Source organism: Ricinus communis, chromosome 1 (assembly GCF_019578655.1).
Source record: "Ricinus communis isolate WT05 ecotype wild-type chromosome 1, ASM1957865v1, whole genome shotgun sequence".
Taxonomy (NCBI): domain Eukaryota; kingdom Viridiplantae; phylum Streptophyta; class Magnoliopsida; order Malpighiales; family Euphorbiaceae; genus Ricinus; species Ricinus communis.
This window is the reverse complement of record NC_063256.1, coordinates 1,324,719-1,352,187: the sequence shown is the minus strand read 5'-3', so window position 1 is coordinate 1,352,187 and position 27,469 is coordinate 1,324,719. Positions and strand designations below refer to the sequence as shown.

At 36.5% G+C, this 27,469-nt stretch overlaps 2 protein-coding genes and 1 long non-coding RNA gene across 3 annotated transcripts; 1 reads left to right on the top strand and 2 right to left on the bottom strand.

The window, feature by feature from the left end:
- Positions 1 to 1,552: 1,552 nt before the first annotated feature.
- LOC8258467 (cucumber peeling cupredoxin) lies at positions 1,553 to 2,754 on the bottom strand. Its single transcript, XM_002511703.4, has 2 exons — positions 2,291 to 2,754; positions 1,553 to 2,214 (listed from the first exon to the last, which is right to left on the bottom strand). The coding sequence occupies exons 1-2, from the start codon at positions 2,490 to 2,492 to the stop codon at positions 1,775 to 1,777; spliced, it is 642 nt and encodes a 213-aa protein (XP_002511749.2). The 5' UTR covers positions 2,493 to 2,754; the 3' UTR covers positions 1,553 to 1,774.
- A 457-nt stretch (positions 2,755 to 3,211) lies between these two features.
- LOC125369050 lies at positions 3,212 to 4,097 on the bottom strand. Its single transcript, XR_007214535.1, has 2 exons — positions 4,029 to 4,097; positions 3,212 to 3,848 (listed from the first exon to the last, which is right to left on the bottom strand). It is a non-coding gene; the product is annotated as an uncharacterized LOC125369050 (long non-coding RNA).
- Positions 4,098 to 5,243: 1,146 nt separating this feature from the next.
- On the top strand, positions 5,244 to 27,155 carry LOC8258466 (BEACH domain-containing protein C2). The gene is made up of 32 exons (XM_015728832.3): positions 5,244 to 5,502; positions 6,047 to 8,130; positions 8,252 to 9,039; positions 9,483 to 10,181; positions 11,010 to 11,144; positions 12,132 to 12,236; positions 12,421 to 12,534; positions 13,470 to 13,546; positions 14,470 to 14,551; positions 15,823 to 16,146; positions 16,337 to 16,932; positions 17,790 to 17,874; positions 18,082 to 18,276; positions 18,753 to 19,298; positions 19,383 to 19,526; positions 19,641 to 20,099; positions 21,179 to 21,318; positions 21,481 to 21,550; positions 21,648 to 21,731; positions 21,889 to 21,945; positions 22,053 to 22,121; positions 22,205 to 22,291; positions 22,374 to 22,490; positions 23,100 to 23,249; positions 23,334 to 23,418; positions 23,516 to 23,636; positions 23,798 to 23,894; positions 23,979 to 24,092; positions 24,487 to 24,856; positions 25,130 to 25,914; positions 26,197 to 26,319; positions 26,650 to 27,155. Exons 2-32 carry the CDS (start codon positions 6,087 to 6,089, stop codon positions 26,722 to 26,724), a joined length of 8,937 nt encoding a protein of 2,978 aa, XP_015584318.2. The 5' UTR covers positions 5,244 to 5,502; positions 6,047 to 6,086; the 3' UTR covers positions 26,725 to 27,155.
- The last annotated feature ends 314 nt before the right edge of the window (positions 27,156 to 27,469 follow it).

The window sequence follows — 27,469 nt, the reverse complement described above, 5'->3', positions numbered from 1 at the left end:
TTGTTTGTTTGTTTCTTACTATTACTTTGGATTTTTTTGTTTGGGCTACTTTCAGTTCCTGCTCCTGTTCAGATTTTAGTTGTTTCTATTCTAGATTTGTATATGTATAATTCTTTTTCTTTTTTTCTCTAAAAAAGCTCAATAGGATGTTCTGCGTCCGAATCTAGGAAAAAAAGAAAACGATAAAAGACAACTTGCCCCTTGAATTGTTTTCAATGGATCAAAATGTACCGAATTTAAATTATTTCAGCAATTAACCTTAAATTTCCAGTTATTTAAAACCCAAATTTAGACCAAATCAAATAGTTTGAGAAACATTCTCTTGAAAGGATGTAAGTGAACATCCTATTAGAAAAATAATAATTAATTTTATTTTAAATTTTAAAATTATCAATTTTTAATTACATCTAAAAATACATTGTTTCATTTAAATTTTTAATTCACAAATCACAATAAATATACTTTTAAGTTTATCCATTTCTCCTTTATTACTCGCATTTAATAGCTCTTTTTTAATGTGTTAATCAAAATAATTTTTGAGAATCTAGATTGTAATGAGAATAAATTTGGATGATATTATTTTAGTTGTTGTTGCATATTCTTATAATTAAAAGCGTCATTTATTTAATAAATTTGGCAAATTATAAGAGTTTTTTTGTTACAATATCTAAACATTAGTTAATTCTTCTCATATAATATAACAATTATTGGATTATATTTATGTGTTTTAGAATGTTTAAATATTTGATTATAGCAAATATGGATTTTCCAGTTGCATTTTTTTTATCACAAAAGATAATTAATGAATTAGAAAAATAAATACGAGATTATTACACTATTAATTTTTATTTATATTATTACATCTATCATGTAATATAATACCTTTATATATATTTATCTTTAAAAAATAATATTTATTTGTAATGAATGTTAAAGATAAACCCATAAATTTAGTTATTCAGTTAAATACTAGTTTTATGAATTTAAATTCTGCAATTTTGTTTAAAATTTATTGGTTTTGAAATTCATCAAGCTAAACGATGTCCTAAAAGAACTAAAGAAAATATAAAGGTTTAAAATTGAAAAAGAAATTTATTTTCTTTTTAACAATTCCAAAAAAAAAAAAAGGTTAAATGCCAAATGAATCTTCTTTATCTTTTGTTTGTGGCCAAAGGTCAAGGAACCGATGACTTCAACTTATGAAAACAAAAATAAAATTATTCCGCCGGAAAAAGAAAAAGAAAAAGAAAAATTATTCCAAGACGGTCATCTTTTTTTTACATTGGTTGGTGATTGAGATTTTCAGTTATACCAAACAAAACTTTTGGGGAACATTTACAATCCAACGGAAAGATTGAATTGAATCGGCAGTACCATGTCGTCGTCGAGCAGAATTCCACAAAATAAATGGCGTTGGGGCATGGAATGTTATATGATTAAATGCAGAAGTAGATTTGCCACAAATCAGTTCTCCATTTATATCAATTTTTCTTTTTCCATTTCATGAAACAAGAGAGACATGCAAAAACAAACAAACACGGTAAGCTGTAACTTGGTTTCAAAAAATCGAATTATATCCTTTTACTTGATAGAGAATCTGTAATCCGTTTAGAGGGTATATGATTAAACTGAAGAAGTGCATCCTACATTAACACCCTAACAACCTCTCAAAGATTTCCTATTTTGCCGACACGTCTATTCGGATAACCAAACACACCGAACAATCATTTTTAAAAAATAACCCACCTCTTTTACCACCAGTGTCAATAATTGTCTAAGACAGAGCACAACCTGCGATGATAAAGAGAAGGCCGCATGCAACTCCACCCGCACCAGTAAGATCCTTAACCCTAAGATTCCCCGATGACTGCGGTCCACCTTGAATGGGAATCGGCGGCGACTGAGCAGAATCAGGCTCTCTGTATGGTGGGGGCGGCGGCTGATTAAGGCTGGGAGGTAAGCCAAGGCCGCGGTTGACTTGGATCTCGAAGGCCATTCCATGAAGACACTGATTGCCGTCTTCGCCATCTGAGAAAAAATAATTTGGACCTTCAATAGTCAACGGTACAGAGATTGTCAACGCTATGCCAAACGCTGTGTTTCCACCATCGTACTGGATCGTATCATTATCCAATGATTCGTCGATTGTGCAGTTCCTAAATGTTGTCTCGTTGTAGGTCTGGATCACCGTCTGATTGGTGTTTGTGTTGAAAACTGCACAGATCACAATTAAATTGAAATGTAGGATTAAAACTTAAAAAGGAAATTATTAAATCAATGAGAAACTTACTCAAAAAGTCTCCTAGATTGAAGGTTTGAGAAGCGGCCCAGGAGGAATAGTTAACTGCAGGGGTGCTAGCGGTGGAGTTGAAGAACCAGCCGGCCTTCTCGCCTACAGTGTGGTTGGTATACACGGTTGAAGGGGTCTGCGATGCGGCTGCAGTGATCATGAACGCAGTGAACGTTAACTGCACAAGTGTAGCTACTCTCATGGCTGGTTTGATCTCCTGATGATGATTTCGGCAAGCTTAATGAGGAGCTATTTATTGAAAAAGAAAAAGGACGGTGATGATATGGAATGGAGGAAGAGTGGTGCGATTCCTGGTTTGGATGTGGGTCACATGGGTGTGGGTCCACAAACGGTACTTCTGGACTGCAACATCACTTTTTTGTTCAATTTCCTTTGTTCTAATTTTTGGTTACATTTACATACATTTGAGCTTCTTGATTAATTATCAGACAACTTGCGACTATGGATATTTGTCTAGTTATTTAAGCTGTAAATTTATGTACTAAAAATGTGTACTTTGAATAATCAATTATCAAATACAGCATTTCCTCAAAAAAAAAAAGAAAAGGATATAATTATCAATTTAGCAAGTAAATAAGCCAATGCGCTTTGCTTTAGTAACGATGCTAGAGGAATAAACGAGTTGAAATCCTAATCTGAGTTTAGCTACAAAGAAAAGGGTGATTATTGTTTCCCTTTTTTTGCTATACTTTGAACTTTTGTGGTTGTCTTATTCTTGTCTTGGGAGGGTGGACATAGCAAATGATGTATGAAACACTCGCTATTTCAGTATTGTTTGGGCCTGAGTCTCTTTTTAATTATTGTCTAATTTTGATGTACATCTCTCTCATTTACCACGTCTTTGTTAATGTCGAAAAATTAGACCACGTCTTATCTAAGCTGAACAACTAGACGTGGACCTCAAAAGAAAACAGAAATATTTAGAACTCAAACTTAAGTGAAAGGCAACATTACGCTATTGACAAGGTACATACTGCTAGAAGGGGCTCAGCCTTGTGTATTGTGAGGCCAAAATTCTCACTCATGTTCATATCTTCTGGTTTAACGCCATCTGCTAGCTTCCATTCAAATCAGTGTATAATAGAATCCAACATTAGGTGCACCATCTATACGCCAAAGTTTCAATCCCGGCCAATTCTCCCAGCTCCAAATGGAATCAGCTCAAAATCTCTTCCCTTCACATCAATCTTCTTGTCTAAAAACCTCTCGGGCGTGAACTTTTATGTGTTCTTCCATATGTTTTCATCTCTTCCAAGCCCTGCTCATTTACTAGTATCTGAGCAATTTTTTATATCTTGAAGCTACATATCTCTACCTCATATTCCAGTCCATGTGATTGTGACACCAAGAATGGAGCTAGTGAATGCAGTCGAAAAGTTTATTTGATTATTGGTTGTAGGTAAAAGAACTCGGAAATGTCAGATTCTTGAACTACTCCTTCCACTTCTTGGAGCTCGCTTTTGAGTTAGCAAGTTCTTTTTTTTTGGATTACGAGTAACTCTGCATTTCCCACGTGCCTTTTCACTTGTCTCTGTATCTGCAACATAAAAGGTCCTAAAATTGGTTAATGGGTTAGCATTTAAATCGACAGTTCCTCCTCAAAATAATCACCATATCGTTATTGAAGTGGGACAATTCGATCGTTTGTGATATGCACGAGAAGCATAGACTTAATAGATTATACTACTTCAGCAAAAAAAAGAGAGAAAGAGCGCACCAGAAGCGTATGCTTTGTATCAAGAAAGCTCCAGAGTTACTTTCTGTGGCAAGAATGATGGAATAAACAAAGTTGCAATCCATAAACATGTATAATATTCACAACAATCCACGTGTACATATGTGAGTTATGAAATGGTAACGTTAGCTCCATTTACCTGAATGCAGCTGTGTTATACGTCCAAATACCTATAGCGGTTAATTAATTAATAATTTTTATTTTATTTAGATTTAGTATATATATATAATATTATAAAAAATAAATAAAAAAGTAATAAATATTATGAATATTTTATATTTTGATATCAGATGATTGATATATATTATATTATTTAAAATTAATAAATATGTATTAATGATTTATCGATTTGGTATATAAATAGATATATATCCAAATTTTAAGTAAAAAATTTTCTTAACCAAATAGGATTCAAGAAAAACCATAGGATGTCAACCTTTCACATTGCATGGCATTCTGCATCTTGGGGCAAGAATGAGGGCTATATATACAATTACAAAGATACTTAATTTCTCTTTCTAAAAGGAAAGGAAAGTAATTCTTTTCCCAACCTTCACTCTTCCCTGTTTCAAGAAAAAAAGAAAAGAAAAAGGAAATCCCTTTCTCTTCTTTCATCAAAGAGTACGACTGTTTAAATAACTTCGAATGTTAAAATAAGGCCCATTTTACAGAATTTGACGGTTTCTTAGGCCCAGGATTCTAACCCGTCTTTGCAAGCGAGGACTGATCTAAGACCGACCGGTGTTTCTTTTTATAGAAATAAAGAGAAAAACTTTAATTAAAATTTTTATTCAAAATAAGGTTTAGTTTTTTTATGGCAAAATAAATTTTATTTTCAATAAAATATGAAAACTAATATCTGTTTTCTGTAAATAGTAAAAATCACATTCATCTCATTTTGAAAAGATTTTTTTATTTTTAATCTTATCAAATAGAATTTCAAATGCAAACTGAATAGGCTGAAAAAGGAAAATAGAAAATGAGCCATAATCGATTTTTAAGCCAACATTCGAAAAACGCATGTTGAGTCATTTTATATCTGGTGCGTCCAAGCGGGATACGAAATTCCATTTTCTTCACTTACAAGGTAAGATAGAACAAAGACTTTTCAATTATTATTAATATTAATAATTATTACTTCTAAAATAAAATAATAATAATAAAGACGTTGGATATAGTATTAATCCATTAACCACTCCTTGCATTGTTTTTGACTGGGCAACCATAAGAAGAAGGGCCTTATTAGTATTACTGGCTATATCCTTCTTCTCTCTCGCGCCCAATTCGCCTCCTCTTTCGTCTTCTCCAATTCTCAATTTTTCATTTTTTTTTTAATTATTTTCCCTTTCTCTTCTCTTCCTCGATTTTTCTTTTTCTTTTTTTCTCTCTTAATTTCTGTTTATCTGTTGCAATCAAAATCGAACCAGGCCGATCCATTTTTTTATTTATTTCAAAGGTACGCTCATTTACATTTTTCTCAATGTTTTCTACTAAGCAATGGCGATTCGAATCTGATCTGTCTCTGATCATTTCTTTCAAAATTAGTTCTCGTCTTTCTATTTTTGGTTTTAATGTACATGTTTAAGTGTAACATGTATTATTATGCCTGTATTAATAGGCTTTATTGCTGTGTTTAGAGATCTTGTTTTGATAATTTAGATATAATGCGTGTTTTTGTACGCATTGTAATAATGTTTCTCATGAGCTAGATCCGCTAAAAATTGATTATATTATCCGTATGGTTCAGATCATCAATTGCTTTACTTATCCTTTTGATTTGGAGTTTTAGGTATCCAACTACATGATGCTGTATTTTGCTGTTGTTGCGAATTCATAGTGAAACACAAATAATACATGAATGCGTGAAATAACATGTTTAATTGAACTAAAAGAAAGAGTGGTTGCTAGCTTTGATTTGAAACTCATTTCTTCAATGCAATCATATTGTGTTAGCTTAGTTGTTCAGCTTTAATTTATTAATTCTATCTTTGTTTTTATAGGTGTGTAAATAGTTCGGATGAATTTTTTTAAGTCCTTCTAATGGAAGAAGAGGAAGAAAAGAAGGAAACCAAAGAATTATCTATGGAGGACTCAGAGATCCCTCAAGTAGTTAGTATTGTAGAGGATAGTTTAGGAACATCTCATCTAGAAAATGTAAATTCCAGTGCTGGCAGTGATGTGGAGATACAAAATAATAGTAATAAAGATAATAATAATGTAACTACAGTTATGGATGAAGAACAGTTTGAACAGGTATCTTTGAAAGATCAAGAAAAGGCTGCTGGTGTGTTGGTGCCGGCTGATAACGTGGACTTGAACCGATCATCCTATTCAGAGAATGAGAGGCAATCATTTGATAAATTTGAAGATGCCTCTCAGAATTTGCCTTTGAATTTTGGAGCCGAGCATGATTCTCCTCCAATGTCTGAAATTCGGCATGATCGCTCTGTATCAAGCCCTGGTCCTGATAGACAATTTGGTTCTACAATTAAACCATCATATTCATCAACCAGTCTAAATTCTGCTTACTTTGAAGATGTTGGATTCTCTCCCATGGGTTCACCACAGAAGTCTAAGCCAAAAGCTGTTGTGCCAAATGTGTCTCCAGAGTTATTGCATTTAGTGGATTCTGCTATTATGGGAAAACCTGAAAGCTTGGACAAGCTGAAGAACATTGTCAGTGGAGTTGAGCATTTTGAAAATGGGGAGGAAGCTGAGACCATCGCTTACTTGGTTGTTGATTCACTTCTGGCCACAATGGGTGGAGTTGAAAGTTTTGAAGATGAAGATAACAATCCTCCTAGTGTGATGCTGAACTCTCGGGCTGCTATTGTGGCAGGTGAGCTCATTCCGTGGCTTCCTTGGGTGGGGGATAGCGAGATTTACTTGTCACCTAGGACACGGATGGTAAAGGGATTACGTGCTATATTGCGAGCATGCACAAGAAATAGAGCAATGTGCTCTATGGCTGGTCTGTTAGGAGTTCTTTTAGGGTCAGCAGAGAAGATCTTTGTTCAGGATTTTGATTCAACAGCGCAGGTGAGATGGGATGGTACTCCCTTATGCCAGTGCATCCAACACTTGGCAGGCCATTCACTTAATGTCATTGATTTGCACAGATGGTTCCAAGTTATTACAAGAACACTTACCACTGCATGGGCACCTCGCTTAATGCATGCCCTGGAGAAGGCAATGGGTGGAAAGGAGTCAAAGGGACCTGCTTGTACTTTTGAGTTTGATGGTGAAAGCTCTGGTTTGCTTGGTCCAGGAGAGAGCCGCTGGCCATTTACCAATGGATATGCATTTGCAACGTGGATCTATATTGAATCATTTGCAGACACATTGAATACTGCTACTGCTGCTGCAGCAATTGCTGCTGCTGCAGCAGCTAAGTCAGGGAAATCATCTGCTATGTCAGCTGCAGCTGCTGCCAGTGCACTTGCTGGTGAAGGCACTGCTCACATGCCACGACTTTTTAGTTTCTTATCTGCTGATAACCAGGGGGTAGAGGCTTACTTTCATGCACAGTTTTTGGTTGTTGAAAGCGGTAGCGGAAAAGGCAAGAAAGCTTCTTTGCATTTTACCCATGCATTTAAGCCACAATGCTGGTATTTTATTGGTTTGGAGCACATTTGCAAGCAAGGACTACTTGGGAAAGCAGAGAGTGAGCTGCGATTGTATATTGACGGATCATTGTATGAAACTCGCCCTTTTGAGTTTCCTAGGATCTCCAAGCCACTTTCTTTTTGCTGCATTGGAACAAACCCCCCTCCTACAATGGCTGGTTTACAACGTAGACGTCGTCAGTGCCCTCTGTTTGCTGAGATGGGGCCTGTTTATATCTTTAAGGAGCCAATTGGCCCAGAAAAGATGGCACGCTTAGCTTCTAGAGGTGGGGATGTGCTGCCTACTTTTGGCAATGGCGCAGGACTTCCTTGGCTAGCAACAAATGATCATGTGCGAACTATGGCAGAGGAAAGTTCTCTTTTGGATGCAGAGATTGGAGGGGGCATTCACCTTCTATATCATCCAAGTTTGCTCAGTGGACGTTTCTGTCCAGATGCTTCCCCTTCAGGTGCTGCAGGTACGCAAACCATTTCTATGTTTTTTCTTCGTATAGTGGAAGGGTTAGGCCGTAGTGACTTTTCATATGATGTCCTGACTATATCAGTCACATGTATGCCTTTTCTTCAATTTCCAATCAGGCATGCTGCGACGACCAGCTGAGGTTCTTGGGCAAGTCCATGTTGCAATGCGAATGCGACCTGTGGAGGCTCTGTGGGCCCTGGCCTATGGAGGTCCTATGTCCATACTTCCTATTGCAATTAGCAATGTACAAAAAGATAGTCTGGAACCCGAACAAGGAAGTGATTCATTGTCTTTAGCCACAGCTACTCTAGCCGCCCCAGTATTCCGAATTATTTCCATAGCAATTCAACACCCCAGAAATAATGAAGAATTGTGTAGAACCAGAGGGCCTGAGATTCTTTCTAAAATTTTGAAGTATCTTCTCCAAACTTTGTCTTCATTGGATAGAGGAAAGCATAATGGTGTAGGAGATGAGGAACTTGTTGCATCTGTCGTCTCCTTGTGCCAATCGCAGAAGTTTAATCATACACTGAAAGTGCAGCTCTTCAGTACATTGTTGTTGGATCTCAAAATTTGGAGCTTATGCAACTATGGACTGCAAAAGAAGCTTCTATCATCATTAGCAGACATGGTTTTCTCGGAGTCATCAGTAATGCGAGATGCCAATGCTATTCAGATGCTTCTTGATGGATGCAGAAGATGCTATTGGACAATTCGTGAAAAGGACTCCGTGAGTACATTCTCACTGGATGAGGCAACACGTCCTGTGGGTGAATTGAATGCTCTAGTTGATGAACTCTTGGTGATCATTGAACTTCTAATAGGAGCAGCATCTCCATCAATGGTTGCGGATGATCTCCGGTGTCTACTTGGCTTTATTGTTGACTGTCCTCAATCCAATCAGGTAAGTTACTTTGCAGAAGACAATTTTAACCAGATAAAATTATGATGAAAAATATTTAAAATTTTATTTTCTATTTTAAAGGTCCTTAGAGCAACATATATGATAAGGAGAATGTGCTTTGCATCAGGCAGCAAAATTTGTATACCTTTTTATGCTGTTGAGACACATTAATTTCTGACGATCTAAAGTTTAAATAACAAGTTTCATGGATCTGTTTTTTTCTTTTTTTTAAAAAAAAATTATTTTGGTTGGTCATCATACAGGACGAGAATTGTTTCTCATCTTTTTCTGTCTGTCTTGGATTTTGGGACCAGATAATGATAGTACTTATATATCTACTGTTTTGCTGTATGGATATGAAACTCAGTTCAATTTGTTGTTTGAAGGTATTCTTTATGAGTCATTTAATCATTAATACTCTAAAAATGACTCCTTCCTTCCAGATTGCCCGGGTGTTGCATCTGATTTACAGGCTTGTAGTACAGCCAAATTCAGCAAGGGCTAATACATTTGCAGAGGCATTTGTAACCTGTGGTGGGATAGAAACACTTCTTGTTCTGCTGCAGCGAGAAGCTAAAGCTGGTGATCATAGTATTTCAGAATCAATGACAAAGAGTAATGATAGTTTATCTATTGAGGAAAGTGAGCTAGATGCGAGCAATGAAGTTCCAGAAAAACATCCGAACAATGAAGTAAAGGATTTTACTTCATATGAGAAAGATTTTGAATCTGAACCATCTGATACAGCTGGCAGCCCTGCTGCTTCTTCCGCTAGTTTGAGAATTGAAAGGGTGTCATCTGTTTCTGAAAATCCATTTGTTAAAAATGTTGGTGGTATCAGTCTTTCAATTAGTGTTGATAATGCAAGAAATAATGTTTACAATGATGATAAAAGCGATGGTATTGTTGTGGCAATTATTGGGCTACTGGGTGCTCTAGTGACATGTGGTCATTTGAAATTTGGTTCATGTGCACCCTCAGATACAACAAGCTACCTTTTGGGTGGGGCACTGCATGAAGGGGGTGGTTCAATGTTTGATGATAAAGTTTCTCTTCTACTTTTCGCGTTGCAGAAGGCTTTCCAAGCAGCACCAAATAGGCTTATGACTACCAATGTCTATACAGCTTTATTGGCAGCTTCGGTATTTTTTTCATTTCCCCCCTTTTAGTCTCATATATTCCATTGATTTTTGTAAATTAAAAATTATGGTCCGTGCAAACTACATATACTCAACCTTTTTCTCTTTGTGGCTTATGTTGGTCCTTTATATGAATTTTTTGGACAGGAGAACACAATAGAAGTTATAAATTCATTTTTGTTTTAAATTTTGTCTTTTTCCCTTTGTAATTTATACATTTAGTGTAGGTTAATACTTTATGCACTGAGGGGTTTGAAGGATACTACATTGGTTCATGTGTTGATAATACATGTAGGTTGTGCCAGAAAGTTGAGGCTTAAGAGCGAACCTTGATATTTCTTCTTCACATAGTGTAATCACTTTGTCATATTAAATTCCAAGTCTTTTATCATTCTTCTGACCTCTGATCAAGATACACGCAAACTTGCTTACTGTGTTGAATGAGTATTACCTGTTTGTTGTAATTAGAGGATTTTAAGGATTTCCTTCTTTCTGCTGTGAGTAATTTGCCATGCTTTATATTTGGTTTAGTTCGTTTGTTCTTGGTTTGTTTCAGAACTTCTATTTTTGATTTCCTTTGGCAATGCCTGTAAACATGAAAACTGAAAAGAAATTTTTTGTTAAAAGATGTTATCTTATGCCTATCATGCAACCTTAAGACTGTTTAGAGACTTAGAGTCTCTGATTTTTTGTTGTTTCTATGACATGCTGAAACCTCCTTTTCGAAGGAAGCATTCATTGCTTCCATTATCTTGAATGCTGACTTCTTTGTAACTTCTTGCACTTATGGACAATTAGATATTGAAAATGTCTTCCCTTCTTATTTGACAGATCAATGCTTCTTCAGCAGAGGATGGGCTGAACTTCTATGATTCCGGTCATCGCTTTGAACACTTACAGCTTCTGTTGGTTCTTCTGCGCTCGCTGCCTTATGCATCTAGGGCTTTGCAAAGTCGAGCATTGCAGGTATTGTATTTATGTTAATACTGCTTTCTGTTTGTTTGCATGTTCATGTGTTTATTAGTTGCAATATGTGTTGTTCATGAAGTTTCTTTAATAGAATTTGCTTCTTCAGTTCTTCTGGTATATGGAACAAAAGATTTAATACTTGCATGTCTATTATGTGGAATTTCAGATGGACATAAACTAGTTGATGTTACTTTATATGGCTTAATTATAGTTATTCGTGAGGCTATCGTATGTTATCTAGGACTTAATATATGCCTTAAATTTCTTTTAGTTGTAGAAAGGATGAGTGGACATTATTCCATAATTCTCCTCCCTGATGTTGATAAGATAAGTATGGGGGATGCAACTTTTAAATTACTGAATGAGGTCAGTGAAGTAGTTTCTCATGATTATATATTATTTTAGGAAAGTGGACTTAATTCTGCTAATGAGAGATTTTAACATCAGTTGTATGTAGCTAAGCCAACTAGATTGGCTTTAAGGCTGAGCTGAGTTGTATCTTAGGAAGGTGGATTTAAACAATCAGTAGTTTATCCTGCCACTTGGATGTAGCCAGATATTATAGCTAGAAGAGCTTTATGCAGCAATTTTATAATTCTAGGGCGCCACTGTAAAATCAACTGGAGTTGCTTCCTTTATCTTATAATATGGTTGCACTATGCTGCTTACCCAATCATCTGATCGTAGTGTTGGATGTAGAATAGGTACTTAGTTAACTAAATCCTGGTCAATATTTTATGTATGTTTATTACACTTTCTCTCTACAAGTGCTAGAAGCCAAGTACCAGAAGGAAGTAGCGGTAGTGTTCTGAATTACTGTAAGTAGCAGGGATCTTGATTTGGTGCTCTAACGCAACAAATCAATATCTCAATTAGGTATTGATAGCTTATTTTTCTTTTTTAATTTCACATTTATAGTTTCGTGATCAGGGTTGTCAATATTCTTTTTTAGTTTCTGAGCTGCTGCTTCCTATATTATTTCAGGATCTTCTGTTTTTGGCTTGCAGTCATCCAGAAAACAGAAACAGTCTAACAAAAATGGAGGAATGGCCTGAGTGGATTCTGGAGGTTTTAATCTCCAATTATGAGGTGATTTTATCTTTTCTTGTTCTGGGTTTTACTTTCTGTGGAGTTTTTTTTTTTAAAATCTTTAATAGAATGAGAGACACGATGTTTAGTTATGCTACGGACATTTTATCTTAAATAGAAGGTAAATTAATTAATTTGGTGAATTGAATTATTTGTTTCACAGTTTCAGTTCTGGTTTTCGCAGATGGGCGCTATGAAAAATTCAAGTTTGGCAAGCTTAGGGGACATTGAGGATCTCGTACATAACTTCTTGATTATAATGTTAGAGCATTCAATGCGCCAGAAGGATGGCTGGAAGGTGGATTATTATCTATATTTTCACATAATTTTGTTTTGCTTTGTTGGGAGACAGGCTTATAGAATAGGAGTTTACATGTTTGTCTTTATGTTGCTTACGGAGGTATCGTTTCCAATCATTACATATAATTTTTCGCACATATCTTCTAGAAACTGGGGATTAGGCATCCATATCATAATCAACTTGCACAATATAGAATGTGAAATGAAATGCTATAGTTGTTTCCATACACGATCAACTTTGCAATAAGTGCTTGTTCACAAATTTAAAAATTTTGCCTCCTGGAAATCAGAACAAATCTCAACTTTATTCTTTCCTTTCCTTGCTGTTTAGAAACATGCTTTTTTGCTGAAATTATCTTTCTGGCTTCCCAATTTTGACTTATGGATGGCTTGTAGTGCTGTACTCATGCTGGCAAGAGTTAAAGTTTTATATAATTTGTATATATAATGATTAAGCTGGCAATCCTAATTATGCATCATTACTCCTGAACCAGCCTGCTGGATATTGTTGGAGTGAGATTATGAATATTGAAGATGTGAAATGTGTTAAGTTATGCCTGACAGTAGTTTGAGATACATCTGGAATAGAAAAACTAAGTGTTTGTTTTCAGATTTTTTTAGTAATTTTTCTCTGGAGTTTGGTCCGTTAAATTAACAGAACTGCACTCGCCATGAGTGAGATGTTGGTTTGGCCAGCCACCTAATTTGATAAAGTTGCTTTAGTAACCCGCCAATGATTGAATGATTCTAGAGCAATATTTTTCAGGTAAAGATAGTAAAATGAAGTACTTGATGAGTTTACAAAATTTATATTGTTGTTGGTACATATTTTTCTTATCTTAACTGTCTTATGGTAACATGTTCTAACTCCATCTTCAATGTTTGTCTCCACTTGATTTTTCTTTTTCATTTATTATTACTTCCCTGTTACAGGATATTGAAGCAGCAATTCATTGTGCAGAATGGCTTTCTATTGTTGGGGGATCTAGCACGGGAGACCAACGAGTTAGGTATTATTTATCCAATATCAACTTCTGTGGAAATTTTGTTTTCTTTCTTTATACATTTTGTAAGCAAATTGGATTATCAGTTTCATCGATTTGCATCATGATTGTTGCTACTGATGCTTGAATCAACTGTGACTTTATCTCTTTATAAATACTGTTTGTGATGGGTTTGCATTCTCATGGTGGAAATATTGCCTTTTGACATTGTTTTTGTCTTTCTGCTGTGACCACACATATTTATACCTTGTGTGGCTGTTGCTTGCTATTTTTTAATGTCCTTAGCATTCTCAAATATCTGTGCTGTAATTTGTTTGGTGCTATCGTTTTAAACAACTTCTTTTATTTCTAATATTTTTATTGTTGATGAAGAATTCCTGGTTGTTGACAGTATGCAACCATATTGCATTCTGAATTGGAGAGGTTGATTGTATAATAGTGCAAAAGAGGGCATTTAGTGATTGTGCAGTAGTTCAAAAGAGTAAGGAACATATAACTGTCTATTTGCTCTTTATTAGTTTCTATCGAGCAATGAATAGTTTTGCCTTGTGGTCAGCGTGTCTTGACCTATCAGTCAATGGCTTATGCTTTGGCAAACTGTTTCCCCGAGAATAATAATTAGTATCTGACCTGTATATGAAGCAGCTATAGCGCAGCTGCAAAAAGTAATCCCCTTGCAGCAGAGAACAGATACTGATTAACGATGGTTAAAATCATTACAAGTGCTTATAGAAATTGTCAATTTGATACTTGTCAGTGTGGATCCCATGGTAGTTTTCTATGTATTAACTTCACGATTAAATGCTGTGAAAGCTTTATGTAATATTTCATTTATATATCTGAATCTAAAAATTTTTAAGCAACAAATTTTTTTTTCTTATTGAAATCAAACCTGGTAATTTCTAATTTATTTATTTCATGATTTGAAGACGTGAAGAATCACTGCCTATATTCAAGCGAAGGCTTTTGGGTGGGTTGTTGGATTTTGCTGCAAGAGAGTTGCAGGTTCAGGTAAGTTTTGTGTTTCAAAGTTCTCTCTTCTTGACAGATATAATCCTGGTTGTTTTAATACATTCCGGATTTTCTTTTGGCATTTTGTAACTGGTGTAAAAGCTGTTATAGTATGGAGGTCTTCAAGAGTCCCACCATAATCTTCAATCTAAATGAAGCCAGCTGCAAGGAAGTTTTTAATTATTGATTTTTCTATTTTCCCTTGCTCTCTGCTAGATATTTTTAAAACATAAAGGGGAGAAAGTAACTGAGGCAGCTACTGCAAAATTAATTCATACAAACATTCAGAAAAGAGGAAAATATTGGATTTGAGGAATGAGTAGTTCTCTCTGCTCTAAATTCATGCAATTTTGGATATGGAAGATAGTTCAAAATTATAGCTAAAGACAACCCTAAAACGTTTGATAATTGTTTCTCTTTCTAATGCAGGTTTAGAATTTTATTAATTTACTATATTGAATTTTTTAATTTTCATAAACTGCTGATCTTAAACCTGCCTTTAGTAAAAATATCAATTCACTTGCTTTTTGCAAAAGCAATTTTCGAAACTGAAAAAATAAAATGAAATAAAAATTGAGGTTTCCAACCGCAATGCCAAACCCCTCTACCTGCCTCTTCAGCAAATAGACATTTCTAATGTCTTTACATCTCTTAGGCCATCCAAAATGGAGAAATAAATGCGGATACCTTGCTTGCTGCATCACGTTTTGCATCTCGTCATTGCTCTTGACAGATCGATCTATGATTGAGCTATTAGTTACTTGATTTCCTTTTTCTGTTTAATCAATATCTCCTGTGATGTTAAATATAATACCTCAAGATTTTAAAACCATAGGTACGTAAAGAACCCATATGGGGTATACAAGGCGATAATTCCAAATTTTGTACTTTGAACTAATATAGGACAGTTCTATTAGACCTAGGCATATCTGAAAATAACAGAATTTACACCGTCATGGGCATATCCAAACAAATGAGCCTGGCATGTGGAGCAATAAGCCAATAATTTTATTAGAAACAGAAAAAGCATAGCAGCATTTCTGTACCTTGTCAGGGTGTCAAATCAAAAAACTGTTAGGCTGGTAGAGAGGGTATATAAACTGTGAACTTGATCATATTGAGGTTAATTGACATATATGTGGAACTTAAAAGACAAGAATGATGACAATTATCAATAACAGTTTTACTTGTTATCAGTTTTTAGCTGGATTAGGGGAGAAAAGAATTGCATTTACAAATACATCAAGCTCTTTTTTTTTTTTTTTCTGTAGACTCAAGTTATTGCTGCAGCAGCTGCTGGTGTTGCGGCTGAGGGTTTATCACCAAAAGAGGCTAAGGCAGAAGCAGAGAATGCTGCACATCTTTCTGTGGCATTGGTTGAAAATGCTATAGTCATTTTAATGCTTGTTGAAGATCATTTGCGGTTACAAAGCAAGCTCTCTTGTGCATCACGTGTTGTTGACAGTTCCCCATCTCCACTCTCCCTTGTATCTCCCTTGAATAATCGCCCAAGTTCATTGGCATCAGCTGATCGGGATTCTTTTGAAGCCCTAGGTGATCGCAAATCCAGTGACTCTGGAGGACTTCCTCTTGATGTATGTATTTAGAATCTTTTTACCCTTTGATATAGTTACACTCTGCTCATAATTTTCGCCAATAGAAGCATTATGAGTTATATGGTGGTTACATCTGTGGGTGATTTTTTTTTTCTTTTTGCATATCTTGTATTTGCTCCAATTACCTTAAAGTTTGTTACTTTATCCACTAATACAAGATTTTCTTAAGGTCCTTGCTTCAATGGCTGATGCAAATGGGCAAATTTCAGCTTCTGTGATGGAACGTCTTACAGCAGCAGCAGCAGCGGAGCCTTACGAATCTGTTTATTGTGCTTTCGTGTCATATGGGAGCATTGCCATGGATTTGTCTGAGGGCTGGAAATACAGGAGCAGATTGTGGTATGGTGTTGGCTTTCCTTCCAAAACAGCTGTCTTTGGTGGTGGCGGCAGTGGCTGGGAATCTTGGAGGTCTGCTTTGGAAAAAGATGCAAACGGAAACTGGATTGAACTTCCTTTAGTAAAGAAGTCAGTTTCCATGCTCCAAGCTTTATTATTGGATGAGTCTGGACTTGGTGGTGGCCTTGGTATAGGTGGAGGATCAGGTACTGGAATGGGTGGAATGGCGTTGCTATACCAGTTATTGGACAGTGATCAACCATTCTTATGTATGCTCCGAATGGTGCTCCTATCAATGAGGGAGGAAGATGATGGGGAAACCAGTATGCTTTTGAGAAACAAAGAGGATAGGTTGTCAGAAGGAATTGCATCTTCAGAAAATAACTCTCGAATGTCAATGAGACAACCGCGATCAGCCTTGTTGTGGAGGTAATCACTGTATTTTTTCCCTTTAATTTTGTCTATTAAAATGCAGTCTTCTGCCTGATTTTTTTCCTCTAAACTACTTTTTTTAATTCTTAAACTATTGGACTTCTTTTGCATTCTAAGATTTCTAGAGAACCTACTTAGTTGCTGCTATGGCCGTTATTATACTAAGGGATTAGCAAATCTGGACTTGGACAGAGTGGAATGCATGGGAAGGAATCATATACACTATCCAACTAGTGTGGAGCTAGAGTTTTATGATGCTGTTTCTTTATGATTTATAAGAGGCTTAGACTAAAGTACTACTTAACTTTGAGAATATTGGGTGGGGCATCATGCTTTTCGCCCCTTAACCATTGCAGATTGGTCCAAGCTGCATGATTGCTTGGGCTGAATTAGGTAATAACTCTTGATATGGGTCGATGCCTAAGTACAGGTAGTCTTATGGTACTTTGACATAACCCTCATCAGTGTAGCTGTGTCATAATGGGTTAGCATGAACCATGTAGTTTTGGATCTTTTGATCGCCTAATTCCTATGACCCATTTTACGTCCTGATGGGATTTCATTTGCTCGTGATAAAGGTGTATGTGTATTTAGAATATATATGCACTCATCTTGCATTATTCTCGTCAAATCTTGCTTTTTACTTTCCATATGATTGCATACTTATTTCCATATGGGCAGGAAAATCTTCAACAATCACTATCATATGATATAGATGCTGCTCAATGATTCTTTTTATTTTTTATTTTTTGTTTTTTTAGTCCCTTCTCAAAGACATTACTGGAATATATTTGCTATTTTGGACTTCATAATTAATTAATACAGGATTCTTATTTACATTTTTTGTTTTGCAGTGTACTTTCACCTGTTTTAAACATGCCTATTTCTGATTCAAAGAGACAGAGAGTCTTGGTTGCATCTTGTGTTCTGTTTTCTGAGGTTAGTTCTCTGTGAAACTGAAATATTGTACATATTAGCAAGTTGCATTATGCTTTGCTTAGCTTTCAATCCCTTCTGAAAATTAATTGTGTGCAAGATCTTGTTGAAAAGCTTTTTGCTGCTGCCCTTCTGCATTGCAGATAGATGTAATGACGGTCTTGATTCTCGCAGTTTGTTTTTGTAGTTACCTTGACTTGTACATTGCAGGTATGGCATGCTGTTGGCAGATATAGAAAGCCTCTTCGGAAACAGTACCTGGAGGCTATTTTGCCTCCATTTGTTGCAGTATTGCGGAGGTGGCGGCCACTTCTGGCTGGAATTCATGAGCTTGCTACTGCTGATGGTTTAAATCCTCTTATCGTTGATGATCGTGCATTAGCTGCTGATGCACTCCCTATAGAGGTAGTGTAATTTATCTGTCTTTTCCCTCACCTTAATCTCCACCCCTCCCTCACCATCACTGGTTGTGGAAATTCTTGTCATCAAAATTATTGTATTTGCTTATGTTGTCTATTGTCTTTTGTTAAATACGATTATTTTAAAACATTATATGGTTGATTCTTTTGGAAGAAGCCAACAATTTTTCCTCATGGATATCTGCCGTTTGTGATTGCTGTTGACTTGTTTGGCTAGTTTTCTATCATTCCATGTTTATTTGGCATGAGGCATCTGAGGCCATGGTGGACATACACTAGAAGTGCATATATGTAAAGATTTAAAGCTCTCGGATAACTGTAGTGATTTAATGTTTTCCTTTAACATGGTGTTGATCCAAGTTAGCTTCTTATTTTTGGGGTTCCTTCTATTCTATTTGATAATTACATGAAATGTCTGTAGTTTTTCAGTTCTTTTATATGTTTCAATTATGTTTCTTTCAGGCTGCTCTCTCCATGATCTCTCCTGCTTGGGCAGCTGCATTTGCATCACCACCTGCTGCTATGGCATTGGCAATGATTGCTGCTGGTGCAGCAGGGGGGGAAGCCCCAGTTCCTGCAACAACCGCACAGCTTAGGCGCGACTCCTCCTTGCTGGAGCGGAAATCAACTAGGCTACACACCTTTTCAAGCTTTCAAAAACCGCTGGAGGTAACTAACAAAATACCAGCTCTTCCGAAGGATAAGGCTGCAGCAAAAGCTGCTGCATTGGCAGCGGCACGTGATCTTGAGCGTAATGCGAAGATTGGTTCTGGAAGGGGTCTTAGTGCAGTTGCAATGGCCACATCTGCACAGCGAAGAAATGCCAGTGATATGGAGCGAGTGAGAAGATGGAATACTACTGAAGCAATGGGAGTTGCCTGGATGGAATGTATGCAACCATTTGACACAAGATCAGTCTACGGGAAAGATTTCAATGCTCTATCTTACAAATTTGTTGCGGTCCTTGTTGCGAGTTTTGCTTTAGCTAGAAACATGCAGCGATCAGAGGTTTGAATAGTGTTTGCCTTGTGGTGTAATTGCTTGTGTAAGTTGGATACCATAATCATTTATTTATTAATTCTTTTTGTCTAGGTTGATAGGCGGGCTCAAGTTGATGTGATTGCTCAACATCATTTATCTAGTGGGATTCGTGAATGGCGCAAACTTATCCATTGCTTGATAGAGATGAATAGCCTTTTTGGGCCACTTGGGGACCTTCTGTGCAGTCCTGAACGTGTATGTGTGGAGACAACTTATCTTATTGTTATCATATCATAAGCTTCTTCTCTTTATTTGAATTCTTATGTATTGTATTGAGGAGGTTTTCCTGAAAATATAACAAATTTATAGGTCTTCTGGAAGCTAGACTTTATGGAAAGTTCTTCAAGGATGAGAAGATGTTTGAGAAGGAATTATAGGGGGTCTGATCATTTTGGTGCTGCTGCTAATTATGAGGATACAATTGAGAGGAAGCATGATCAGGGGAAAGTTCCTGTTCTGGCAGCAGAAGCAATCTCGATGGAGGGAATAAATGAAGACGATGAACATTCAGAAATTGATAATTTAGATGGTAGAGCCTACGACACAGAACAGGGTGGGGAGAATCAGCCTAGACCATCAGGAACAACTCAGGAAAACCTGCAGCAGTCTGCAGAGTCTATTGATGCTCAACTTGTTGGTGACCAAGACTTAGAAAGTTCACCAGCAGTTGCACCAGGATATGTTCCTAGTGACCTTGATGAAAGAATTGTTCTTGAGCTTCCATCATCTATGGTCCGGCCACTGAGGGTTATACGAGGAACTTTTCAGGTAAATTTGACAAGCCTGGCTAAAGACTTCCTTAGTTATGTGCTTTCATTCAATTTTGTCATCCTTTTTTCTCATAATATGACTAACGAATAAAAATTTATAGTTGTTTTCCCATTCAAATGTAAAAGCTAGTTAATACATGCTTGAACCAAGTAATTCTGATCAAAATGTGGGGGAACTTGCATATCTAAATTTAATTATGAAGACTTGCTTGGCCACCAACATACCTAGAGATATATAGACTTAGAAATCTATGTTCTCTAGAAAAAGGAATGCTTTTCTGGTTGGACTAAATCTATGTTCTTAGAAAAACGAATGCATTTCTGGTTAGAGCATTTTAGTCATAACTGAAGAGTGAAGCCAGTGTTTAATGTTGAGTATCATACTGGTACTGATAAATTGGCATTGGGAACCTTCCCTTTCCCCCAGCCGCAGAAGGCTGGACAGTGTTCGATGGAAGAGATTTCTCCATATGAACTCTCGTACCTGTCTATTTGAAGACAGGACTGTTGAGTATCTCAGCCTGGATGGAAACTGAATCTTCAAAAGAGCTTGAACTCTCATCAGGAAGACCTAGCCTAAAGCTGGCTATGCAGACATCTATTAGAATAAAATGATTATTCCCAAGCACAAAGTTTTTCACCTGGATGGCCCTCAACCATAGGCTCTTCACATCAATCAAGTTAGCAGATTTTATCCCAGAGACTGCTATGACGATAAGGAAATGTCATTAACGTGTATGAGGTTTGGCCAGAAGAAAATTTTTCTGCTGTTCAATTAGTAAGAAATGGCCTTTGATTTGAAAAATTGGCTTACGAGATGCAAACTCTATTCTGTTTTGGGTTAAGGATACTATTTTGCTGAAGGAACCATTATTGCTTTCATTGTTTTATTATATCCCTTCTGCTCAATAGTAGTGGGTGCTAAACACTGAACTGCTTCCAATAGACTGAATGTAAATGGGATGCTCTACATGTTTCTCATTTTTAGGACATGAAAATGAAATTTAATGCCACAACATTTCAAGTTTTTAAGCTGACAAGTTGTTACTGAGCTAGGGATTCTGTTATATCTTTCAGGTAACAACTAGGAGAATAAATTTCATAGTTGATGCAACTGAAAACACTGTTATGGATGGAACGGAATCTTCTGAATCTAGAAACCAAGAAAAGGATCGCAGCTGGTTGATGTCTTCCCTCCATCAAATTTATAGCCGAAGGTAAAGTTGTTGCAACTTTTAGTAGTAATTATTTTGCATTTGTTTAATTGTCTTTGTACTTGAAGAATTTGAGTGTTTTATTCTGATAGCATCTACTATTTTGCTGTTATCTTCTCAGATTTCTCATTGGTTATTATTTTTCTTTTTACTGCGGATTTACAGATATCTCCTAAGAAGAAGTGCTCTGGAACTTTTTATGGTTGATCGGTCAAACTACTTCTTTGACTTTGCGGTACAATTTGAAAGATGCCCAACTATTTACCTTCCTTTTGTTTATGTATATAAAAGTCCAACAAAGAACCTTTATGTATTTAACTGTTGGTTCCCAGAGTACCGAGGGGAGAAGAAATGCTTATCGAGCTATTGTTCAATTACGTCCTCCTCACTTGAACAATATTTATCTGGCAACCCAGGTTTGCAGCTTGTTCTGAACTTGCATATTTCTTCAAGGATCAACTTATTGTGCCTGCTAGCACTTTTTGGTCTTTGTGTGTGATTCTGGAACTTAAGCTGAATGATTAGAAGTCTTTGCTGTTATGTTAAAATTTTGTAGTTGATTTTCTATTGTAGAGACCTGAGCAGCTTCTCAAGAGAACTCAACTCATGGAGCGCTGGGCTAGGTGGGAGGTAAAAAACAGACTTTAGTTTATCTTAATCTTCTTCTCAGTCACAAGTTAATTACTGAATTAGTCTGGCTTCTGAATATTAACAAGTAAAAGATAACCATTATGCAGATCAGCAATTTTGAATACCTTATGCAGCTCAATACTCTGGCCGGGCGTAGTTATAATGACATAACTCAGGTGGGTTTTTTTTTTTTTCCCTTCTTTTTCTTTATGGAGATTTTTGTACCTTTACTATTAAATTTCTTTTTGTTTTCTTGCAGTATCCTGTTTTCCCTTGGATTCTTTCTGATTACAATTCAAAGAGTTTGGATCTTTCTAATCCTTCTTCTTACCGAGATCTTTCAAAGGTGGAATGACAAGAATTTTGCTTCCACTTACTCTACATATGTCTTTTCTGAATTCTCATTACAGCGACTCACATGCTTGCAGCCTGTTGGTGCATTGAATCCTGATCGGCTAAAAAAATTTCAAGAGAGATATTCTAGCTTTGATGATCCAGTCATCCCAAAGTTCCATTATGGTTCTCATTACTCAAGTGCTGGGACAGTATGTTAACCTTCCTTTTAATTATCTAAAGTTGGCGATTTTGTTGGAGTTCATTATGACAATTAGACCCTGCTCTTCAGTCCATGGATTTTATTCATTTGTATACGTTTGCTATTCTACTATTGTTAATGTTAAAACCTTTACATCTAAGTTTTTGAACAATCAAAGTCAACAAAACTTTTAGGGCAGCCTAAAGGATGAAAAATATTCAGGACGAGAGGTAGCAGTTGTAAAAGTTCACCAGCTGTGCAATCAAATGATAAAGTTGTCCCGCAATTTTTTTTTTCCGTGTCAGCATCTGCATCCTGTCTTAATTGTTTAGCAATCTGCTTAGAGCACTATTTGCACCATATAAAATTATTAGATCACATTTTGAGTCCCAATAATTGATTTTGGGTTTGGTACATGTGCATATGTGTTTTATTTATTTATTTATTTATTTGGATTCTTACCATTTGCTGTTCTTTTTTCTTCTTAATATTTTTTCTTTATTTGTGTTTGTTTATGAATAAAACAACTGCCAATTGGGTTGTTCTATCAAATAATCATTTGTTCTGAAATGCGTCCTTGTGGCATTGTCTTACCTGGGTACTGATATTTCTATTGCAGGTATTATATTATCTTGTTAGAGTTGAACCATTTACAACTCTTTCAATTCAACTGCAAGGTGGAAAATTTGATCATGCAGATCGTATGTTTTCCGATATTGCTGCTACTTGGAATGGAGTTCTTGAGGACATGAGTGATTTGAAGGAACTGGTCTGCCTAATTATTATAATGTCATTATTTTGGTAACCAACAATGCTTGTAACTTTCTAATCAATAATTTCCTGGCTGTCTTAGGTTCCCGAGTTGTTTTTCCTCCCAGAGATCTTAACCAATGAAAATTTAATTGACTTTGGTACGACACAGATAGGGGGAAGACTCGGTATGTCTTGCTGAGTAATTTTTAGTTTCATCTGTGGGCCATGGTCTAGTTATGGAAATGTTGATAGCTCTAGTCCTATAAACCTTTGATGTTTCAGATTCTGTAAATCTTCCTCCATGGGCGGAAAACCCGGTTGATTTCATACATAAGCATCGGATGGCTCTTGAGAGCGAGCATGTGTCTGCACATTTGCATGAATGGATTGATCTCATATTTGGGTAAGTTACTATCAGAATGCCTCTATCCTTACCACTTCTGTACATGCTTATCTCGTTTGTATTGCTATTTTCAGTCTAATTCAATTATAAAAATAACCCTCTGATTTTAATCAACTCTCCACCTTTTCATTTCAACTGTTTGATGAATTGGACTTTTGCAGCTATAAGCAACGCGGTAAAGAAGCTATACTGGCAAATAATGTTTTCTTTTACATTACCTATGAAGGGACGGTCGATATTGATAAGATTTCGGATACAGTAAGTATACTTTTTCTCTGCTATAATGTCTTTTGATTTAGGTATTTTACTCATTTTCTTTGTTTCTATTTTCATCAACCAAAGGTACAACAGCGTGCTACCCAAGACCAGATTGCTTACTTTGGACAAACCCCATCCCAGCTCCTGACTGTTCCTCACTTGAAGAGGATGCCATTAGCAGATGTTCTTCACTTGCAGGTCTGCTCTTGGCTAAATCTTGTGCTTTCATGTCTCATAATAAAGATTGGGATGCTTATGTTTCTCTATGTATGTCGTCTAGTTTGTTAAAATGAACAATATTGGTTGAGATCTTAATGACTGCAATGAGAGGCCAAGGACTCTGAAAGGCTTTTATTAGCTGACCCATCTCGTAATTATGGGTGGACGTTGTTGAGAAATCATTTGTAACTTTGTTTTTTGATTTTCTAAATAACTACAATTGAATATTCAAGTGAAATTCCATCTAATGTTGATAGAAGCAAAGTAAGAACACGAAGGTACCTTAGAAGGCACCAAATAAATATGATGCATTTGATGTAAATATAGAATAAGCTTCATTAATCATTCAGTACCTGATTTGAATTTTATTCAGACTATCTTTCGGAATCCAAAAGAAGTCAAGCCATATCCTATTCCCTCCCCTGAACGTTGCAATCTACCTGCTGCTGCCATCCATGCATCTTCAGATACTGTTATAATTGCTGATATAAATGCACCAGCAGCACATGTAGCCCATCACAAGTGGCAACCCAGCACCCCGGATGGTCAGGGTGCACCTTTTCTTTTTCAACATGGAAAAGCCTCGGCAAGTTCTGCCAGTGGAACATTTATGCGCATGTTCAAAGGCCCAGCTGGATCAGGTCCTGATGAGTGGCAATTTCCGCAGGCACTTGCATTTGCTTCGTCGGGAATCAGAAGTACAGCTGTTGTTTCCATCACATGTGATAAAGAAATCATCACTGGTGAGTTTTCATTTTATTCCTTACATATTTTTTAGTACATTAAAGTGCTTTCTTTCCCTCCCAAATGATCTAAGAAATATCAAGGATCTAATTTTAGGATCCTCATTTACTTCCATAGTTTCTTCTGACTATCATTTTCGGTTTAGGACTGCCACTTTAATGTACTTTCAATTTAGCAATGTTATCTGTTTGTCAGTTTCTACTTAATTTTAAATGAAAGATGTTCTCAATAAACTAATATCCGTATTCTTTTACATGAATGACTTTGTTTAGGTGGGCATGTGGATAATAGTATAAAGCTAGTGTCATTAGATGGTGCAAAAACCTTAGAAACAGCTATTGGACACTCTGCTCCTGTCACTTGTCTTGCTCTTTCCCCAGATAGCAACTATCTGGTCACAGGATCACGGGACACTACTGTATTGCTCTGGAAGATACATAGGGCATTTACTTCGCGCTCAAGCAGCATGTCAGAGCCTTCCACAGGCACAGGCACACCTTCAACCAGTAGTACCCTGGCAAACATCTTGGCAGACAAAAGCAGGAGGCGTCGTATTGAAGGTCCTATACATGTCCTACGAGGTCATCACAGAGAAATTCTGTGCTGTTGTGTCAGTTCAGACCTTGGAATTGCTGTTTCTGGCTCCCTTTCCTCTGATGTCTTATTGCATTCCATAAGAAGGGGTCGCTTGATCAGGAGGCTGGTTGGTGTGGAGGCCCATGCTGTTAGCATTTCTTCCGAGGGGGTGGTCATGACTTGGGACAAATCTCAAAATACTCTAAGCACTTTTACTCTTAATGGGGTACCGATTGCTAGAGCACAACTTCCTTTCTCAGGCAGCATCAGCTGCATTGAAATTTCTGTTGATGGGAAGAATGCTTTGGTTGGAATTAACTCTTGTTCGGAAAATGATAGAACCTGCAATACAAATATGGATTTTAGTTTAAAGGAACCAGGTGGTGGGGATTGTGGTCTGGAACCAGAGAAAAGTGGGGCAAAGAACAATTTGGATGTACCTATCCCCTCAGTTTGTTTCCTGGATCTGCATAGATTGAAGGTATGGAGGGTGGAAGTTATAAGCAGCTTCCATCATCTGCATTTTCTCTTTATGTTACAGTTAGTGGTAACCACTCATATATGCCATCGTATGCCATTCATTGAACAAACCTGTTGTCTAGTTTTTGCGAGCATGGTATGCATATGCCTATTTTGAGTCTAAAAAGGGTAATTTGCTCACGGTAAGATGTCCTGGAACAGCATTTAACCATTGTTACTGCTAGATCTCACTATTAGTTGGTTATCCTTTCCTAACATGCAAGAAATGTATTGTACGCTCCAGGTATTTCATGTTTTGAGGCTCGGAGAGGGCCAGGACATCACAGCTCTGGCCTTGAACAATGATAACACAAATCTCTTGGTGTCAACTGCTGATAAACAATTGATAATCTTTACTGATCCAGCTGTAAGTTGAATTCCACCTTTTATCTCAGATTCAAGTCAGTTTAAGATTCTTGGATTTATTATATGCAATATTATCCAGGTCCAGTTAGGAAAAGTATGCCATTGAATTTGTATAGTTGATTGACCTAATTGATTTACTATAGCTGATTGATCTTTTATATAGAAAATTAGAGTGACTTTAATTTTTCAGTTTTCCTGGCAGTCTGAAAATTGTTATAAGGAGGGTAATAATCACTCATATAATTCCTGGTGGTGAGGGACCTGTTATTGAATTTAAAAAGCTTAATGCAAAATAAACAATGTTGTGACCTGATCTGATTTCTGCTTGCAGTTGAGCTTGAAAGTTGTAGATCACATGCTTAAGCTTGGTTGGGAAGGAGAAGGGCTGAGCCCCCTTATAAAGTAGTAGATTTAGGCCATTCAGTTTTGCTTTCTTATTAGTTGAAGAAGGATTAGAAAAGATACGCAATACCATTAGGATACCACTAGAATGTATACATTGGGATGGGTTGCTCCAGTGCAGATACCAAGTCTATGCATGACTTACAGTTCGTAGCTGTGGTCGTGTGGGTGTAACATATGTATTTGATCAGTGGACCAATCCTCAGTTCCTTGTTCCGCTGGGTGGTTCCCTTATTTTTGATTCAGTTGAGTTGAAGTTTTGCTGCGATCGTGACTGGTGATGCAAGTCTCCGCAGCTTGAGCTCTCCATTTTTGTCCGTATCATTTTGCCTAAGCTTTTTGATATAGTGATTGAAAAATGCTGGAGTTATTCCATTGTGTATGATTTTGTATATGTAGCTATTCCTTGGCGTATAAAATCGATGTTCAGAAACAGCAAAGAGCAATTCTGCTGGGCTTTTTGGAACTTTACAACAATGCGATATTTCAATCCCTTGCTACCGATTAATGTGTGGCAGTGGCAGTGGCAATATTACTTTCAAGACGAAAAGTTAGTTTAAGCCGAGTTAGATAAAAAATTGAATTCAAATAATTATTTTAAATATATATGTTTGCTGAACCCATTCTGTCACTAATTCTTTCGTCTACTGAAAATACTCTTTGAATGGTTCTTAATAATAATAATATGGATAACCTCTAAATAGTCTTCAAGTGGTTAAGTAGGGGAAAAGAAAGGTAAATTTTCTTAA

Coding starts and splice junctions, on each gene's coding strand:
- LOC8258467 (XM_002511703.4), bottom strand. CDS start 2,492: ATGAGAGTAGCTACACTTGTGCAGTTAACGTTCACTGCGTTCATGATC. Junction 2,215..2,290: donor CAATCTAGGAGACTTTTTGA/GTAAGTTTCTCA, acceptor TGATCTGTGCAG/TTTTCAACACAAACACCAAT.
- LOC8258466 (XM_015728832.3), top strand. CDS start 6,087: ATGGAAGAAGAGGAAGAAAAGAAGGAAACCAAAGAATTATCTATGGAG. Junction 22,491..23,099: donor ATTACTCAAGTGCTGGGACA/GTATGTTAACCT, acceptor TTTCTATTGCAG/GTATTATATTATCTTGTTAG. Junction 25,915..26,196: donor TGGATCTGCATAGATTGAAG/GTATGGAGGGTG, acceptor TGTACGCTCCAG/GTATTTCATGTTTTGAGGCT.